The sequence below is a fragment of the Quercus suber genome, unplaced genomic scaffold (assembly GCF_002906115.3).
Source record: "Quercus suber isolate HL8 unplaced genomic scaffold, Cork oak 2.0 scaffold_124, whole genome shotgun sequence".
NCBI lineage: Eukaryota > Viridiplantae > Streptophyta > Magnoliopsida > Fagales > Fagaceae > Quercus > Quercus suber.
In genome coordinates, this window is record NW_027069588.1 from 1,039,100 (window position 1) to 1,053,343 (window position 14,244).

The 14,244-nt window shown below is 35.9% G+C and overlaps 1 protein-coding gene across 1 annotated transcript; it reads right to left on the bottom strand.

Moving 5' to 3' along the window:
- Window positions 1-8,059: 8,059 nt before the first annotated feature.
- Window positions 8,060-10,903, bottom strand: LOC112015126 (putative disease resistance protein RGA3). Its single transcript, XM_024047483.2, has one exon. The coding sequence runs from the start codon at window positions 10,901-10,903 to the stop codon at window positions 8,060-8,062; it is 2,844 nt and encodes a 947-aa protein (XP_023903251.2).
- Between the last annotated feature and the right edge of the window lie 3,341 nt (window positions 10,904-14,244).

Here is a 14,244-nt window from a genome sequence, read left to right on the forward strand (position 1 = left end):
ATGTTTTAAAAAAAAAAACAAAACAAAAAACCGGAGAAAAAAAAAAGAAAAAAAAAAGAGGTCCACACACACACACACACACACACACATCATATCATATCATATCATATCATATCATATATAATAAAAGTTAGGCTTAAACGCCATGGTTGCGCTACGTGGCTTCACCAAATTGCAGAAATTTTATTAAATTTTTAGATTTTTAAATAATTAAAAATGAATAGTATACTACCAAGACTCTAATTCATTCTTATCATTAAATAAAAATTAGATTAACATTATTTTTTTATTTGTTAGGATATATTTCTTAAATTAAGGGATAATATTTAAAATACAAAAATTTGATTTAGATAATATTTATCATCTAATTAACATTATTTTTTATTTGTTATGATATATTTCTTAAATTAGGGATAATATTTAACATACAAAAATTTAATTTAGGTAATATATCATCTAAATTTTCAAAATTTTAATATTATTAAATTAATATTATTTTATCAGAATATCAAGCTACAAAACTTGATTATTAAGGGATAAGCACAATCCAAATTCTTCAAGAGGTGATTAATATAAATCTATCCCAAGAAACAGTATATATCTCCAATAATTTGATAATCTCTATCTATTCCAAAAAACAGTATATATCTCCATTAATTTGATAATTTCTACGTTGATAACATTTAATATAGATATATATATATATATATATAATATATATATATATATATATATATATATATATATCAAAATTCCTTATAGCAATCAACCACGTTCTCTTTCTCTTTCTTTCTTTTTAAAAAAAAATGCAGAAGCAGAGAAAAGCTCCAACATTGATGGGGAGGAGAAAACCCAGACAGTTCCACTTCTCAAGCTTTTCTCATTTGCAGATTCCACTGATGTTGCATTGATGATTGTTGGCATCGTTGGAGCCATTGCAAGTGGGTTAGGCATGCTCCTTAAATGATCAATAGCTTGGGCAACAACCAGAGTAGCATCATAGATATTGTTAGTATAATTTCCAAGGTAAATAGACAATACACGGGCTAAGAAAATAAGGTTTACTTCAATCTTTATGAATGGAAAGATGTGACTTAAACTTCTGATTTTATTTCTCATTACTTTCCTAAGAGTTTAAACTTCGATTTTCCCATTTTATAGCCGGTTTTTGATTCGTTGTTTTGTTACAAACATATAAATTAAAGTAGATGAATATGTAAAGTCATTTTATTTATATATTTAATATTCTAAAAAAAAACTAGAAAAAAAAATGATTATGTAGTCAATGATGTGGCAAATTAGGTGGCACAACAGGAGAATAACAATAAATACTACATTTTAACTTTTATATATATGTGTGTGTGTGTGTAAGACACATGAAATTTAATAAATTCAATAGTCTTAGAAAAAATACTCGTGTAAACAATATACAAAATCAAATAAATGTCGTGTCTTACATTTGACCAGAAATTGGTGGTCAAATTGGAAAAGTTTTGAGGATTTAAATGAGAGGAAATCTCCGTCTAACAAACTCAAACATTGCATTCATCGGAGATGATTAGAAAACGACAAAAACTAATTGATAAACACAAAAAAAATTATAAAAAGAATCCAAATTTCCAAATTTCTAATTAAAGCATCCTTGACATATTTGAGGAACCAAGGGATTTTTAGTCTTCTCTACCTCGAATCATTACTGGCCAGTCTTGGATAATACGTTGTTGACTTAACAATATTGGACTGAAACTCGTTAACCAGCCCAAATCAAAGAGAAAAATATGGGTATAGGTAGAAATTTTTGGACCCACGCATGAAAACAGATCAACCAGTACCCCACACACTGAAATGACTCAGGTCGAGTCAACTCATGGGTTGCATGGGTTTAATCTTTCTTTTAAAAGGGAATTTTTATTAAAAATTTTAATTTTGGCGAAGCCAATGGGGAAGACATAAGCACACAATAAGCCAATGGGGAAGGCCACCGTGATTCAGATCCTCCGCCTTTTTGTCACAGCAAATGGCATGCAGTGAGATACGTACTTGGTGTTTATTTAAGCTTGGCATAAATAAATCTCTCTGATTCTCTGAAGTATTTGTTGCTGACTAATCATGAGAGAATTGAAATTTTGCTAAACTGCTCCACTCTTTGGTCAATCCTCGTTGATACCACTTTGGTACATATAGGATCGTGTCCTTACCAAAAGTTCAGGACTGTTTGAAAGAAGTATGAGGTTTTGCGGCTTTTGCCTGGTAAATCCATGGCCGGACTAACATGCGGTTGTTAAAAATAAAGTAATTCATTAAAAAAAATTACCATCACACTCATGTTACAATTCATATCCAAAATGCATGATTATAGAAATCAACATCCACACCAAAGATATATATATATATATATGTTCTATTACACAATATTATTTAAATACAATTACTACAGAGCAAAGAAACAGCAAGAATAAAATGAACAAGGTGTACTGTACATAGTCAACAGTATGCAACAAGACATATTGAAGTACAGAAGCATCAAGCAAGAGCTTAGTAACCTTAGTTGAAATAGCAAAGTCCTCATCAGCAACAAAATGTAGTGCAAAAGCCCATCCAAACCACAAGCCTTGTTAACATCAACGCAACTGGTTTCTACTTTCTAGTATATAACTCAACACACCCTTGCTTCCAAACATGATAACAGTCATGAATCATGAGGGCTGTCTTCTCTGCAAATCCAATCATCTTTGAACCCAATTCTCCTCCCATACCACAAGCTTGGCTCATCAATATCATGACATTCTTTTTCCCCATCACTTTTGAAACCAATTAAATCATCAAAGCCCAATAATTCAAGAAAAATTGAAATGATGTTGCAGACCGTCTTGTTTCTTAAATTCACGTCCCACGATGAAACTTGTATCAGAAGGTTTCCACATGGAACACTGTTCACAGAAATCAAACTCTTCTCAGACCTTCACACAGTCTCTCTCTACACAAATTGTAAAAAGTATAATATTCACAAATGCTGTTATTGAATTTACAAAAAGAGCAAGAGCAAATTACAAAGAAAAAATGCACTCAGAAAAATACACGCACAGCTCCACTCTGATATACATATATAAAAATATACCAAAAGATTAACAAATACCCAAAATTTTAGTCATCTATCCAAAGACTCATACAACTATCTCCCAAATTCAAGCCAATAACTGTCACAATCGCAACAAACACAATCAAACATTTTCTCATAAGAAACAAAGATACACTAAGCCCATCAACACAACCAAGAAACTCAAAACTTAAATTACATCTTTTTCTTACATTTTCTTAGAAACCAACCAAAATGCTTTAAGTATCCATAAACTAAAATGGAAATCCCAATATCCAATTGATCTTTTCCCCATTCATTAATTCATTCATTCTCCTTTTCTGTTTCTTATATGTTTTGACAGTAAAAAAAATGACATTTAAAAAAATAATCGTACTCTTATTAACAAATCAATCAATCAAATGAAACCAAATGCACTAGAGAGATTCAGAAAATAGGTTTAAAATTCCCATACCATCAGAAACAATAGGAAACCAACAGTGTATTTAGAAATTTACTTAAAGCAAACACAACAAAGCACAATCCACATGTAGTGTAAACATCATGGCAGTAAGATGCCATAACCCAGATAATGAAAAGCACAACCCAATAATCTAACCAACCAATACACATACTATAATGTAGCATGATTAAAAAAAAAATGGAATTTTCAAGATAGAAAACAGCATAAAAATTTTAAACTAAAAAGCAAATTAGCAAACACCTGAAACATATTTGACAATATTAAAGCAGAATGAATCAAGCCAAAATAATGTAAAGCATGTGATTGTCACCCCCATTAACCTTGCAGCAGACTCACGCCCAACACAAAATCAAATGCTGAAAGCACAGTCTTTTTTCACTCACTACATAACACAACAATGTGTTCTTTCAAAAAAGGGAAAGGTTTTGCTGCATACAGGGGTATGGGGCAACAAAAAGAAAGAGACGTGTGTTCAAGCCATGGCCATTGAGTCAAACCCAATCAACGTTGTGATCTTTGAAAATGGGTGGTTTTCTAGGTTGTGGGAGACAGAGTGCGGAAAAGTAAGAGATAAGGAAAAAAGTATAATCATCACCATTAAAGAAGAAATGACTTGTTGAAGGAGAAGTCACTATTTTTTGACTACTCCTTTTCAACCTATTTTTGGGCAAATTGAGAAGTCATTATGCCAGATGAATTTATTTTGTATTAATAAAGGATCCAAATTCCCAGCTTTAGATGCCAACAAATACACACACACACACACACACACATTTGTTTTTTCTTTTAAGACAGAAGTTAAAAAGTTACTTAAAAAAAATCATGAGATCAAGCCCCTTTTTAAGTTTAGAAATCAAGAATTAAACTTATGATTTCATAACTACCATTTAATGCCACACTATTTGGAAAGGATGACAGTTTTAGGAATAATAATTTCTATTTAAAAAAATAGCAAAAAGACCACCTCCTCAGCCTGGTTCCAGTGCTTGTTGTAAAAGTATTACGTGGAAGAATAAAGGGACTTTTATATATCTCATTCTAGATTCTTATATGAGCATTAATTTAGTCCTTGCATTTTCAATTTGAATAATTGACTCCTTGGAGATTATGACGTGAGTCATATTAGTCCCGGCAATTTCAATTTGAACACTTGTCCCCTTAGACATTATTTTGTGCGTCGGTTTATTTCCTACATCTTACCATTAACAATGTTATTCTTAAGAGTAATTTACTTAGGTGAGATCAGACGATTTTTGAATCCTTTTTTTAATAAATGAATAAGTCCTACTTATTAATTGAGACAAAGTCACTACCTAACTACGAATTCAAATGGAAACATGAAAATTTTGCTCTATGCATGTATCTGTATCCATATCATGCAAGTGCATTCTGTAGCTAAATTGAAGTAGTACTTTCTCCCCACTGTAGAACAAGATGGAAAGATCTCTAATGTGTTAATTATAAAGCCAACCAAGAAGAAAGAATTGAATGCATTGCGAGATCATCAATTGTGTAGAAAAAATTGTAATTCATGCTTACATGTTTGTAATATAATGTGTATATCTTGCACTTGAATGCATAGGAAGTAGCTCCCAGCCATTTATAGAATCAGCCCAAGTTTAAGCAGCTTCATGCTGGTGATGTTATATTTCTTCTTCAATTTCTGGTACATGGCAGCAGCTCCAGCAGATTTCACAGTAATTTCTTATGTAAAGCAAAAATTACCTACAATAATAAGAGATACCTGTATTAGAGTTAAGATTTTTAACAGAAGACCAAAGCTCAAGTTGATCTCAAACTGGATGACATTAGAGATTGAGAAGGAAAACTAGCCACGAGATAAGAACATATAATAATGAACAAATTCAGAGACATGAGTCTAAAGAGACACCAAAGCATTGGAACATATTTAACAAATCCTTACAACATAATGTTTGGAGAGACATAACAGGCCACAGCAAAAGTGAAGGATCATTATTCAGGAATCTAGATGAACTACAACAACCACAAATGGGATTTCAAATAGCCTCACTTATTGTGATTCTTCTTCTTCTCTCTCTCTCTCTCTCACACACACACACACACATATATATATATATCTTTGCTCAGCAGAACTTTAGCCAGAACCAGCTACTCCTCAAGCCTAATCTCAAATTTAAAATCCCTAACACTTCTGATTATTATGGTAGTACAATGCCAGATGCCATTTAAGAACAACTCACATACTTTTCTTCTAACACTATAATCACTATTATGAGATCCAAATTCATTGGGAAAGGCCTATATATCTTTAACACAACACAAAACCAAGAAGAAATCTTAAATTTTAGAATTTAGAATTTTAAGGATGACAGAAAAGGAGCCACCTCTGGATGGAGCCTAAAAGACACTATAACCTTGATTTTGTCCTGTATATACTCCATTGTTCATTACTTCTATAATTCCAACTCTTTGAACCAAGCCATGATTGTAAGCTATAAAACCTTGATTTACCCATGCTTCAATAGCTGGCTTGTTGCACAATTACAGAGCCCTAAACTTTTGAATAAGCACCAACTCTGATGGACAGGTTCATTCCCTCCAAACTCTATGTGAGCAATTTTTACTAATTGTCCCCTGTTTCCTTCTGGTACCCTTTTAAAGTTTGCTTTGTGCTTCGAACTCTTTCTGCATATCGAATATGATATTGTAAATAAATCGTCCAAAACATCAGCAGAAAAATAAAGACTATGCAGATGTCATGAACATTTATGTAAGCAAGATATGGACAATTAAGAATTTACGTTGGTTGCACCCAACTGACAATAAGATTCTTGTAATTATTTTGTAGTTGAAACACCAAAAAGGCCATCTTGTAATTCTGAGGCAATCTTCTCTCTCTCTTCCTCTTCTTACTTATTATAATTTTTGCATTTGTTCTACAGAGTTTCTAAGCACATTTAGTTATTCCTTAAATCCTTAAGCATAATCTCAACCTTTAAATCCTTAAGCCTAATCTCAACCTTTAAATCCTTCAACCCAATCATTAGTGCAGTATGATTCCTGATGTCATTAATGACTAAGCAATCTCTTCTTCAAACAGTGGAATCCAGTTAATGATACCCCAGAATCATAGGAAAAGGTCTGTGGTTTTATAGTGCAACACCTAAACAAGAAGAAATAAGTTTAGAGCACTAAACAGTGGTTCTAGCACACTGAAGGTGTTAAATGCCATAGTGTAATCCTAATGATGCTAAAGCTAATCAAGATACTACCGTGCCAACTAGTGGAGTAAGAAAGCTTTGATGTTCATTTTTTCCCCGAGAAATTATTTTCCTAATGATATTTTCTGCAGGGGGCACACTAGATTTCCTGACATTGGAGTAAGGGACTTGTTTACGATATACTCCTAATTAAATGAGGTAACACTCTTTAGTACCATTTGTTTTCCCCCAACTGCAAGCTATTGTTATTTTCTTTGCTCTTATGAGGCATTCAATTTTAAAACTTTATAATCAGAAAAATGTATTCCTGTACTTGTGCATACAAAGCTCCAAATTTATATATATATATATATATATATAATATATTATATTTTTCAATAGATATAAACAATTGATTGTCCAAGGAAGCATTATGATTTTATGATATTGTAACTATCCTTAAGAGGTCAAGACTACATGAAAACATGGAACAAAATCCATGTTATGTAATTGCCACATTCCAAACAAGACATTAATTAATTCAACCTGATACCTTCTTCGTCGTGGGTGCATTGGTCACCATGCAGTGAGATACCTAATGTTTCTTGCTCATCAATTTGCTCTAAACCCATAATGATGTCTCCATCTTCCTCTACAGTACATGTCACGATCACAGTGATTTCCCTCTTGCTGTCTTCTTCCCTCTGAGCGCTTCCCTAAAGCGGTGAGGTGTGCGTCTCTGTCCTTTCGTGTGCAAGAGAGTTGCTCAAGCTTGGCTTAAATCTCTGTGATTCTCCCATTTGAAATCCTCTTGTTCTTTCTGCAATTTCAATCACACATTCAGAAACCCAGGCTATTTCTAGGCAAAGAAAAAGAAAACGTAAAGTTCTGTGTTTTTTTTTTTTTTTTTTTTTTTTTTTTTTTTTTTTTTTTTTTTTTTTGTGTGTGTGTGCGCGGAAAAGTTCATACTTGAAATTATAGAGTTTTTTAAATTTGGGTTTTGCTTGTACATTCAAAATATTGCGTCTGGAATTACAGATAAAAAGAAGTTCTTAAAATAAAAATAAAAAATTCCAAGAAGAGTGAAGAACATACCAGGGAAGTGAGAAATATTGGCCCAATCCTCTCCATTTTCCTTCTCGCATCTTTGCTCTAATCGGGGACAACCACAAATATGCAGGGTCTGTAAAGAGGTGAGTTGACTCATCCCTTCGGGAACCGACGTCAGATTGGGACACCCCCAAATCTCTAAAGTCTCAAGAGAAGTTAGGCTTTTCGACCACTCCTCTGGCAGAGACTCCAAGTCCTGCACCTCCCTTAAATACAAATCCTTAATTTGGAGAGAGGGGAGGAAGAAGCCGTATTCATCTCAATCGTCTGTTCCAATGGCTTCCAGCTGGTATTAATCATATAGAGCCCTTCAAGATTTGGAAATAGCGGCATCCAAGTCGTCATCTTGGGGCAATCCCAGAAACTAAAAAATGAAAGGCCCGGAAAGGAAGGCAAGGGTATTGTTGTTGATGTCGCTGTTGCCTCCTTGCCCTTATCCACAATATCCCTCCTCCACCATCCTTTTAGATTTGGGCAATTCTCGAGATAGAATCTCTCAAGGGACGGGAAAAATGTTGATGGTGATGCAAGTGAAGCAGATATCTCATTATTGATATCACCGTCTGTCATGTACTCCACCCCATACATTTCCCGAATATGTAGTTGTTGGAGAGATGGGAGTTGATATAGCGGTGGCAAATATTGGCACTTCTTACAGTTGCCTATATTTAATTTAACCAGATTTGTTAGGAAAGAAAGCCAACTTGAAAATCTCACACCCATGTACCCATCCTCTACCAACAGTTTTAAACTTTCGGGTGGTTGAAGGTTATCTATGGAATTTTTATCATCATAGGCAATTGCACCATCATCACCCTCTGGATTCCATCTTAATTCCAATTCACTGAGATATTGCTTCTCCTTCAAATTTGCAGCCTTGAATTCTGAGATGGCATCTTTCACCCATGCCAAATTTATAATCTTTATTTTTCCTCTCAGGTCGTTTAGCGTGTTTAATTCTACAAGTCCATTGCAAAGCTTGGAAGAATTTACAAGGCCCTTACTCACAACGAATAAGGTTAATGTTTGAAGAGAAGTCAGTTTCCCTAATCCACGAGGCATATGAGTCAAATTCTTACAACCATTTATGTCAAGGTACTTGAGACTGACCAATTTTTTAATATCTATTGGTAACTCCTTAAGGTTTACACACATAGAGAGCTTTAATATTTGCAAATTCACCAATTTAGTAATAGAATTAGGGAGAACCTCAATATCATTAGAGGAAAGGTCAAGGTACTTGAGATGCATCAAAGTACCAATGATATTTGACAATATATTAATTTTTAAACCATGTAAGTCCAAGGCACGCAAGTATCTGAAACTAGAAATAAGTGTTTTGAGAGTTGATTCTTCCACTGTTTCCCTAACACCGACCCGAGGATCACATGCCAAAATAAATGTTCGTATCTTATTTGCTCTAACCAATGTGCTTAAATTCTCCCTAAAAAATGAAACATTGGCAAATGAAAATGAGAGATGACGAACTTTTTCATTGACATTGTTTGCATTAGAATCAACTAGAGTACACTCACTCTTTGAGACTGATAGTGCTAGATCATGGATTAAATCATGCATCTTAAACTTTGTATACATGCCTTCATCTTCCTCTACTTCTTGAAAGAAGGACCTCCAATGTAAATCCATGAAGTAATTATTGGCAATATCCTCTAATTGTTTGTTCTTCTCTAGTGATTGAATAAATCCTTGTGCTATCCATAGTTGTATCAATGTCAACTTATCAATTAAATAATCTTTAGGAAACAATGAACAATATGCAAAACAACACTTCAAATATGATGGAAGATGATCATAACTCAATTTTAAAGCCGGAATAATACCATTTTTTAGCTGAGTTACATTTGTGAGTTCATTATTCTTGATGTATGACCATTCAGCTTTTGTTGTTCTAAAATATAAGACTCTCCCTATTGTTTTTATAGCAAGAGGCACTCCTTGACATTTTTCTGCAATGTTCATTCCAATTGCTTCAAGGTCAGGATCAATGGTATCTTGTCCTTCAAATGCCATTCGTTTCAATAAAAACCAAGATTGATCCTTTGGTAGGCCACTTAGAACATACTGCAACTTGATAGTGCTGGTAATCTTTGCAACTAGTTTGGTCCGTGAAGTTATCACCACCTTACTTCCCTTTGCACCACCTATCAAAAGTCTTTTCAAATTACACCATTTCTCTACATCCTCATTCCAAATATCATCCAACACAAGTAAATACTTCTTTTTGTTGAGGTGTTCCCGGAGTTCATTTTGCAATAGATCCATCTCAAGATTCTCAGGTTTTCTTTTAGTTGCAGATTCAATTATCTTTTCAACAATTTTTTTAACATCAAAGTCATCAGATACACACACCCACATCTTCAACTCAAAATAATCCTGGACAATCTTATCATTGGATACATATTGAGCCAGTGTGGTTTTCCCTAACCCTCCAATCCCCACTATGCATATGAATGAGACATTGTCTTTCACATCAAAGTCCAACAATAGATCTATGATGGCCTTCCTATCCTCTTCTCTCCCAATAACTTCTTCTTCACCTATATATGAGTGAGTTTGGATCCTGTCCCTAGTCACATCCTGTGTCTTTAAAGGACGCTCTACCAACTCCAAGTGAAAATTTTTCCAATCAGTTGCTATTTCATTCAGCCTCTCCCTTGTAGCCTTTATTTTGCTAGCCATCTTAAGACTAAAAACAAGTTGGTTTGATCTTGAAAAGAAAATACGTACCTTCTTTGCCATTTTATCACCATCCATCACCTTCTGCCGAAACACATGAGTGGAGAACTCGCCCAGCAAGTCATCCGCATCAAAAACTACTTCTCTGAGCTTCATGAGCCAGTGCTTGACGTGGTGATTCTCAACTTGTTGCTCCTCCGCATCCTGAAGCACAGCTTGAATAGTGAGAACAGTGTTGTTCATTTTTTCAAGCTCATCTTTGACACCCCAGATCGATCCAATCTGTTTGAGAGTAGAGGAGCCCAACGATTCAATGATCTTCTGCGCAACCCCATACAGGATTCCATCGCCCATTTCTTCTTGTTGGATGAAAGAAAATGTAGAGAGCTGAAAGAGTAGGATTGACTCTGGGAGGACAAAAATTAAAGTGGCTGAGAAGGAAGACTTTTGTCGAGTAAATACAGATAAGGAGACTGTGACTGCGACATATATAGCATAGGTCCAAACTTTGTGTTGAATGGGATGTGATATCGGACCAAAGTCCAGCGAGCGCTGTCCCTAATCGATCTACCGATAGTTTGATATGTTAAACTTTCTTATTGGAACGTGGCTTGACATTAATATACTAGCATAGTCCACTTTTCAATTTTCATACCATTCTTTTTTTTATCTCTCTTCTTTTCACTCTCTCAACTCTCAAGAGTCTGAACAACCTATAATTATAATATACGGCAACTTAAAAACGAAACTGTTTGTGGAATAATATTGGGCAAAACGAAACATGTTTAACAACAACAACGTTTGAAAAGGACATGGAACTTTGCCCAAAAAATTTATAGTAAGCAAAGTTAAATTAAATTGAAGTAGGATTAATTTTTATTTTTATTTTATTTTTTGAGAAGAGGATTAATTTTGATTTAAGAGTCAATAAATTAAATTTTACTAAAATATATGCTTTGGAGAGACAATTTTGTTTTTTTTTGTTTTGTAATAAATGGCAGTGCTAATACAAGCCCATGCCAATAAATGATCAAAATTTGTTGGTTGCCATCGAGATTACGAATTATACTAATTTGCTTGACAACACTAATTAGTATTTTTTTAGTTAAAAGATATATATAATAGTTGACTTTTCCATATACTTGATTTATAGATTATGAAAATGTCAATTACAATATTTGACTTTTCTAACCATGAGTATTGTCAAAATTGGGCTTTGAACCAAAATGAAAAGATGATTTTCTATGAACTTTATACTTTTGTACTTTCAAACTGAAAATTGTTATTGTAGGGTTCAGTTTCTTTACGTAAACCCAAAGACAATTAATTTGTAGAGTATGGGTCAAAGAACTAGAATTAGCAAGGGATTAATAACAATGGATCATAACCCTTTCAACTGTGCATTGATCAGTTTGTATACATTGATAGTTTGAAACACTCTATTCTTTTTCTCCTCTCCCTTTTTTCTTCTTCTTCTTCTTCCGGCCCTTATTGACAGGTGCTCCCCTCTATTATATAGTCACTCTTACCCTCATCTCCATCGTCCACGTGCTCCCCATCCATGAACTTGCTCAAGTACATGTCACGTCAGGCAGCTTCTTTTCATCTCTGTGTGAGTGGCGGTAGGTTAGGATGCACTGTTCAGAGGTCTTCTCCACATAAATGCGGCCAGAAAAGCTGTTGCAATGCATTGAATACGGTGGCAGCAGCCTTTCCCTCAGATATTTCCCCATCCTTATCGTTCCTGAATATGCTTTGAGCTTATCTTGATCAGGTGGAGTCCTCGAACAGTCATTCAGGCTTTTCCCCTACTCAACTAGTCTCCGATATCATATCAGAGCAAAACATCTTCCTCGGACAGGATATGTCCTCCTCGGACTGGAGATGGCCTCTTCGGACAGCGATGATCCTTCACCAAGAGGATTCCGCTCCACTCTGGGCCTTGTCTTCTCCGCATCCCTCTTTTCGGATGTGAAACAGTCCTCTGTGGGCATTCGGCCCATTAGCTTGGGCCTGACCCCCTTTTCCCCCACAATAGCCCCTCAAAATTTTATTTTTTCCCACGCAAACGGGAAGAAAGAATAAGATTTTGATTTGATACACGGGAATGAATGGATAAAAATGAAAATAAAATACGACAAAAGAAATTAATAGAAGTAAAAAGTCATAAATGCCCCTGTTTACACGCGCGAGATTGTGGAGACGCACGCCTCATTATTACCGCTGTAAATCTCTCCTTCCCAAAGTAGCGCATCAACTACTTCAGGCGGCTGTGTCCCTTGCATCCAACGGTGAATTATTGATCAAACGGGTAGGGTTTGCCCTCGTAATTCGAGCGAGATGAATGATATCGCTCCATTTGTCCCCATATATAAACCTCTGTAGGCAGTTACTTTTCTTACTTTACACACATTCATAACACTCAGAGCATTCTCAGAGCCTTCGGAGAGTTCCCTCCTTCAAAAGCACTTCACGCCCTCTCGGATTTCTGCGTCTTCTGCCTTCAGGATCCCACCCAAAATTACATTTCGAGTTAGGGAATTCATTTCACTCGTGCTAGTGTAAGTCTCGGTGCCTCCTGAACCTTTATTTCCTCCTCGGCTACCATTTTCTTCCATTAACAGCATCTTCCTCATTGTTTCGTTCATTCTTTTAGAAATGGGTAAATTCCAATATCTCGTCGATAGTCCGGCGTTGATTGAGGAGTTCAAGAGAACCCACCATATCCCACAGGAGGTAAATCTGAGGTATTGCCCCCCGGAGGGACTACTGTTAGACCGACAAGAAGGAGAGGTCATAATTCCTATGATCGCCTTCATTGAAGGGGGAATGACCCTTCCTATGGGTCCCGTGACCCTAAACTACCTCCGTAATCATAGGCTCTCTCCCGATCAGTGTGCGCCCAACACCTTTAAGATTTTAGGGGCCTTTGATGCCGTAAATGAACAATTAGGCCTAGGGCTATCTTGGCACGACTTAGCATACCTATATGAGTGTCGTGGCCAAAAAGGGGGGGATATTACCTTAAATCCCGCTCCGATGTCGTGAGGCTGTTCTCCTGCCTTCCTAAATCCAATAAGGGAATGAAAGACGACTATTTGATCGTCTCGGGCGCATGGCACAACGGTTTACACTGTTCGACCGAGCCAGGAGAGCCAGGTGTGCCTTCTCGGACTCAGGGTCTTTAACCATAGTCTTAGGGCTTTCTCTTTCCGTAATTATTCTTTTGTCTATCTTTGTATTTGATTTCTGATCTAACTGGTGTGTTTGTTTTACAGATAAGGTGCATACTGCTCCTCGGCTGAGCCTTATCAACGTGCCTGCCCTCAACTACCTACTGTGCTCGGAGATATACGTCAGCGAAGACGGACAGTTGAGGTCCGTTCCACTCATACTTGGTTACACCCCCAAGAAAGCCGACATCCAGCCAGCAGGGAACGCAATTACTCAGGGTAATTATAGGCTGCAGCGCATAGACGTTGCTCGGAAGAATTTTTTAGCGCCCTACGACCTTGCATCGGTTCCACACCCCAATCCCCAAGGTGTTCCGCTGCTCATCCGACCAGTTCAGCAAGTTCCCCTTGCACAGCCGACCGTGAGAGAAAAGGTCGGCTCCTCGTCCACCTCCTTAGACGCACAAATTGACAAGTTCAAATTTGAAGGGGAAAGCGAAGGAGGAGTCCAAATAATTCCTT

Excerpts from the sequence above, each read along its gene's own strand:
- LOC112015126 (XM_024047483.2), bottom strand. The coding sequence starts at position 10,903 with ATGGGCGATGGAATCCTGTATGGGGTTGCGCAGAAGATCATTGAATCG.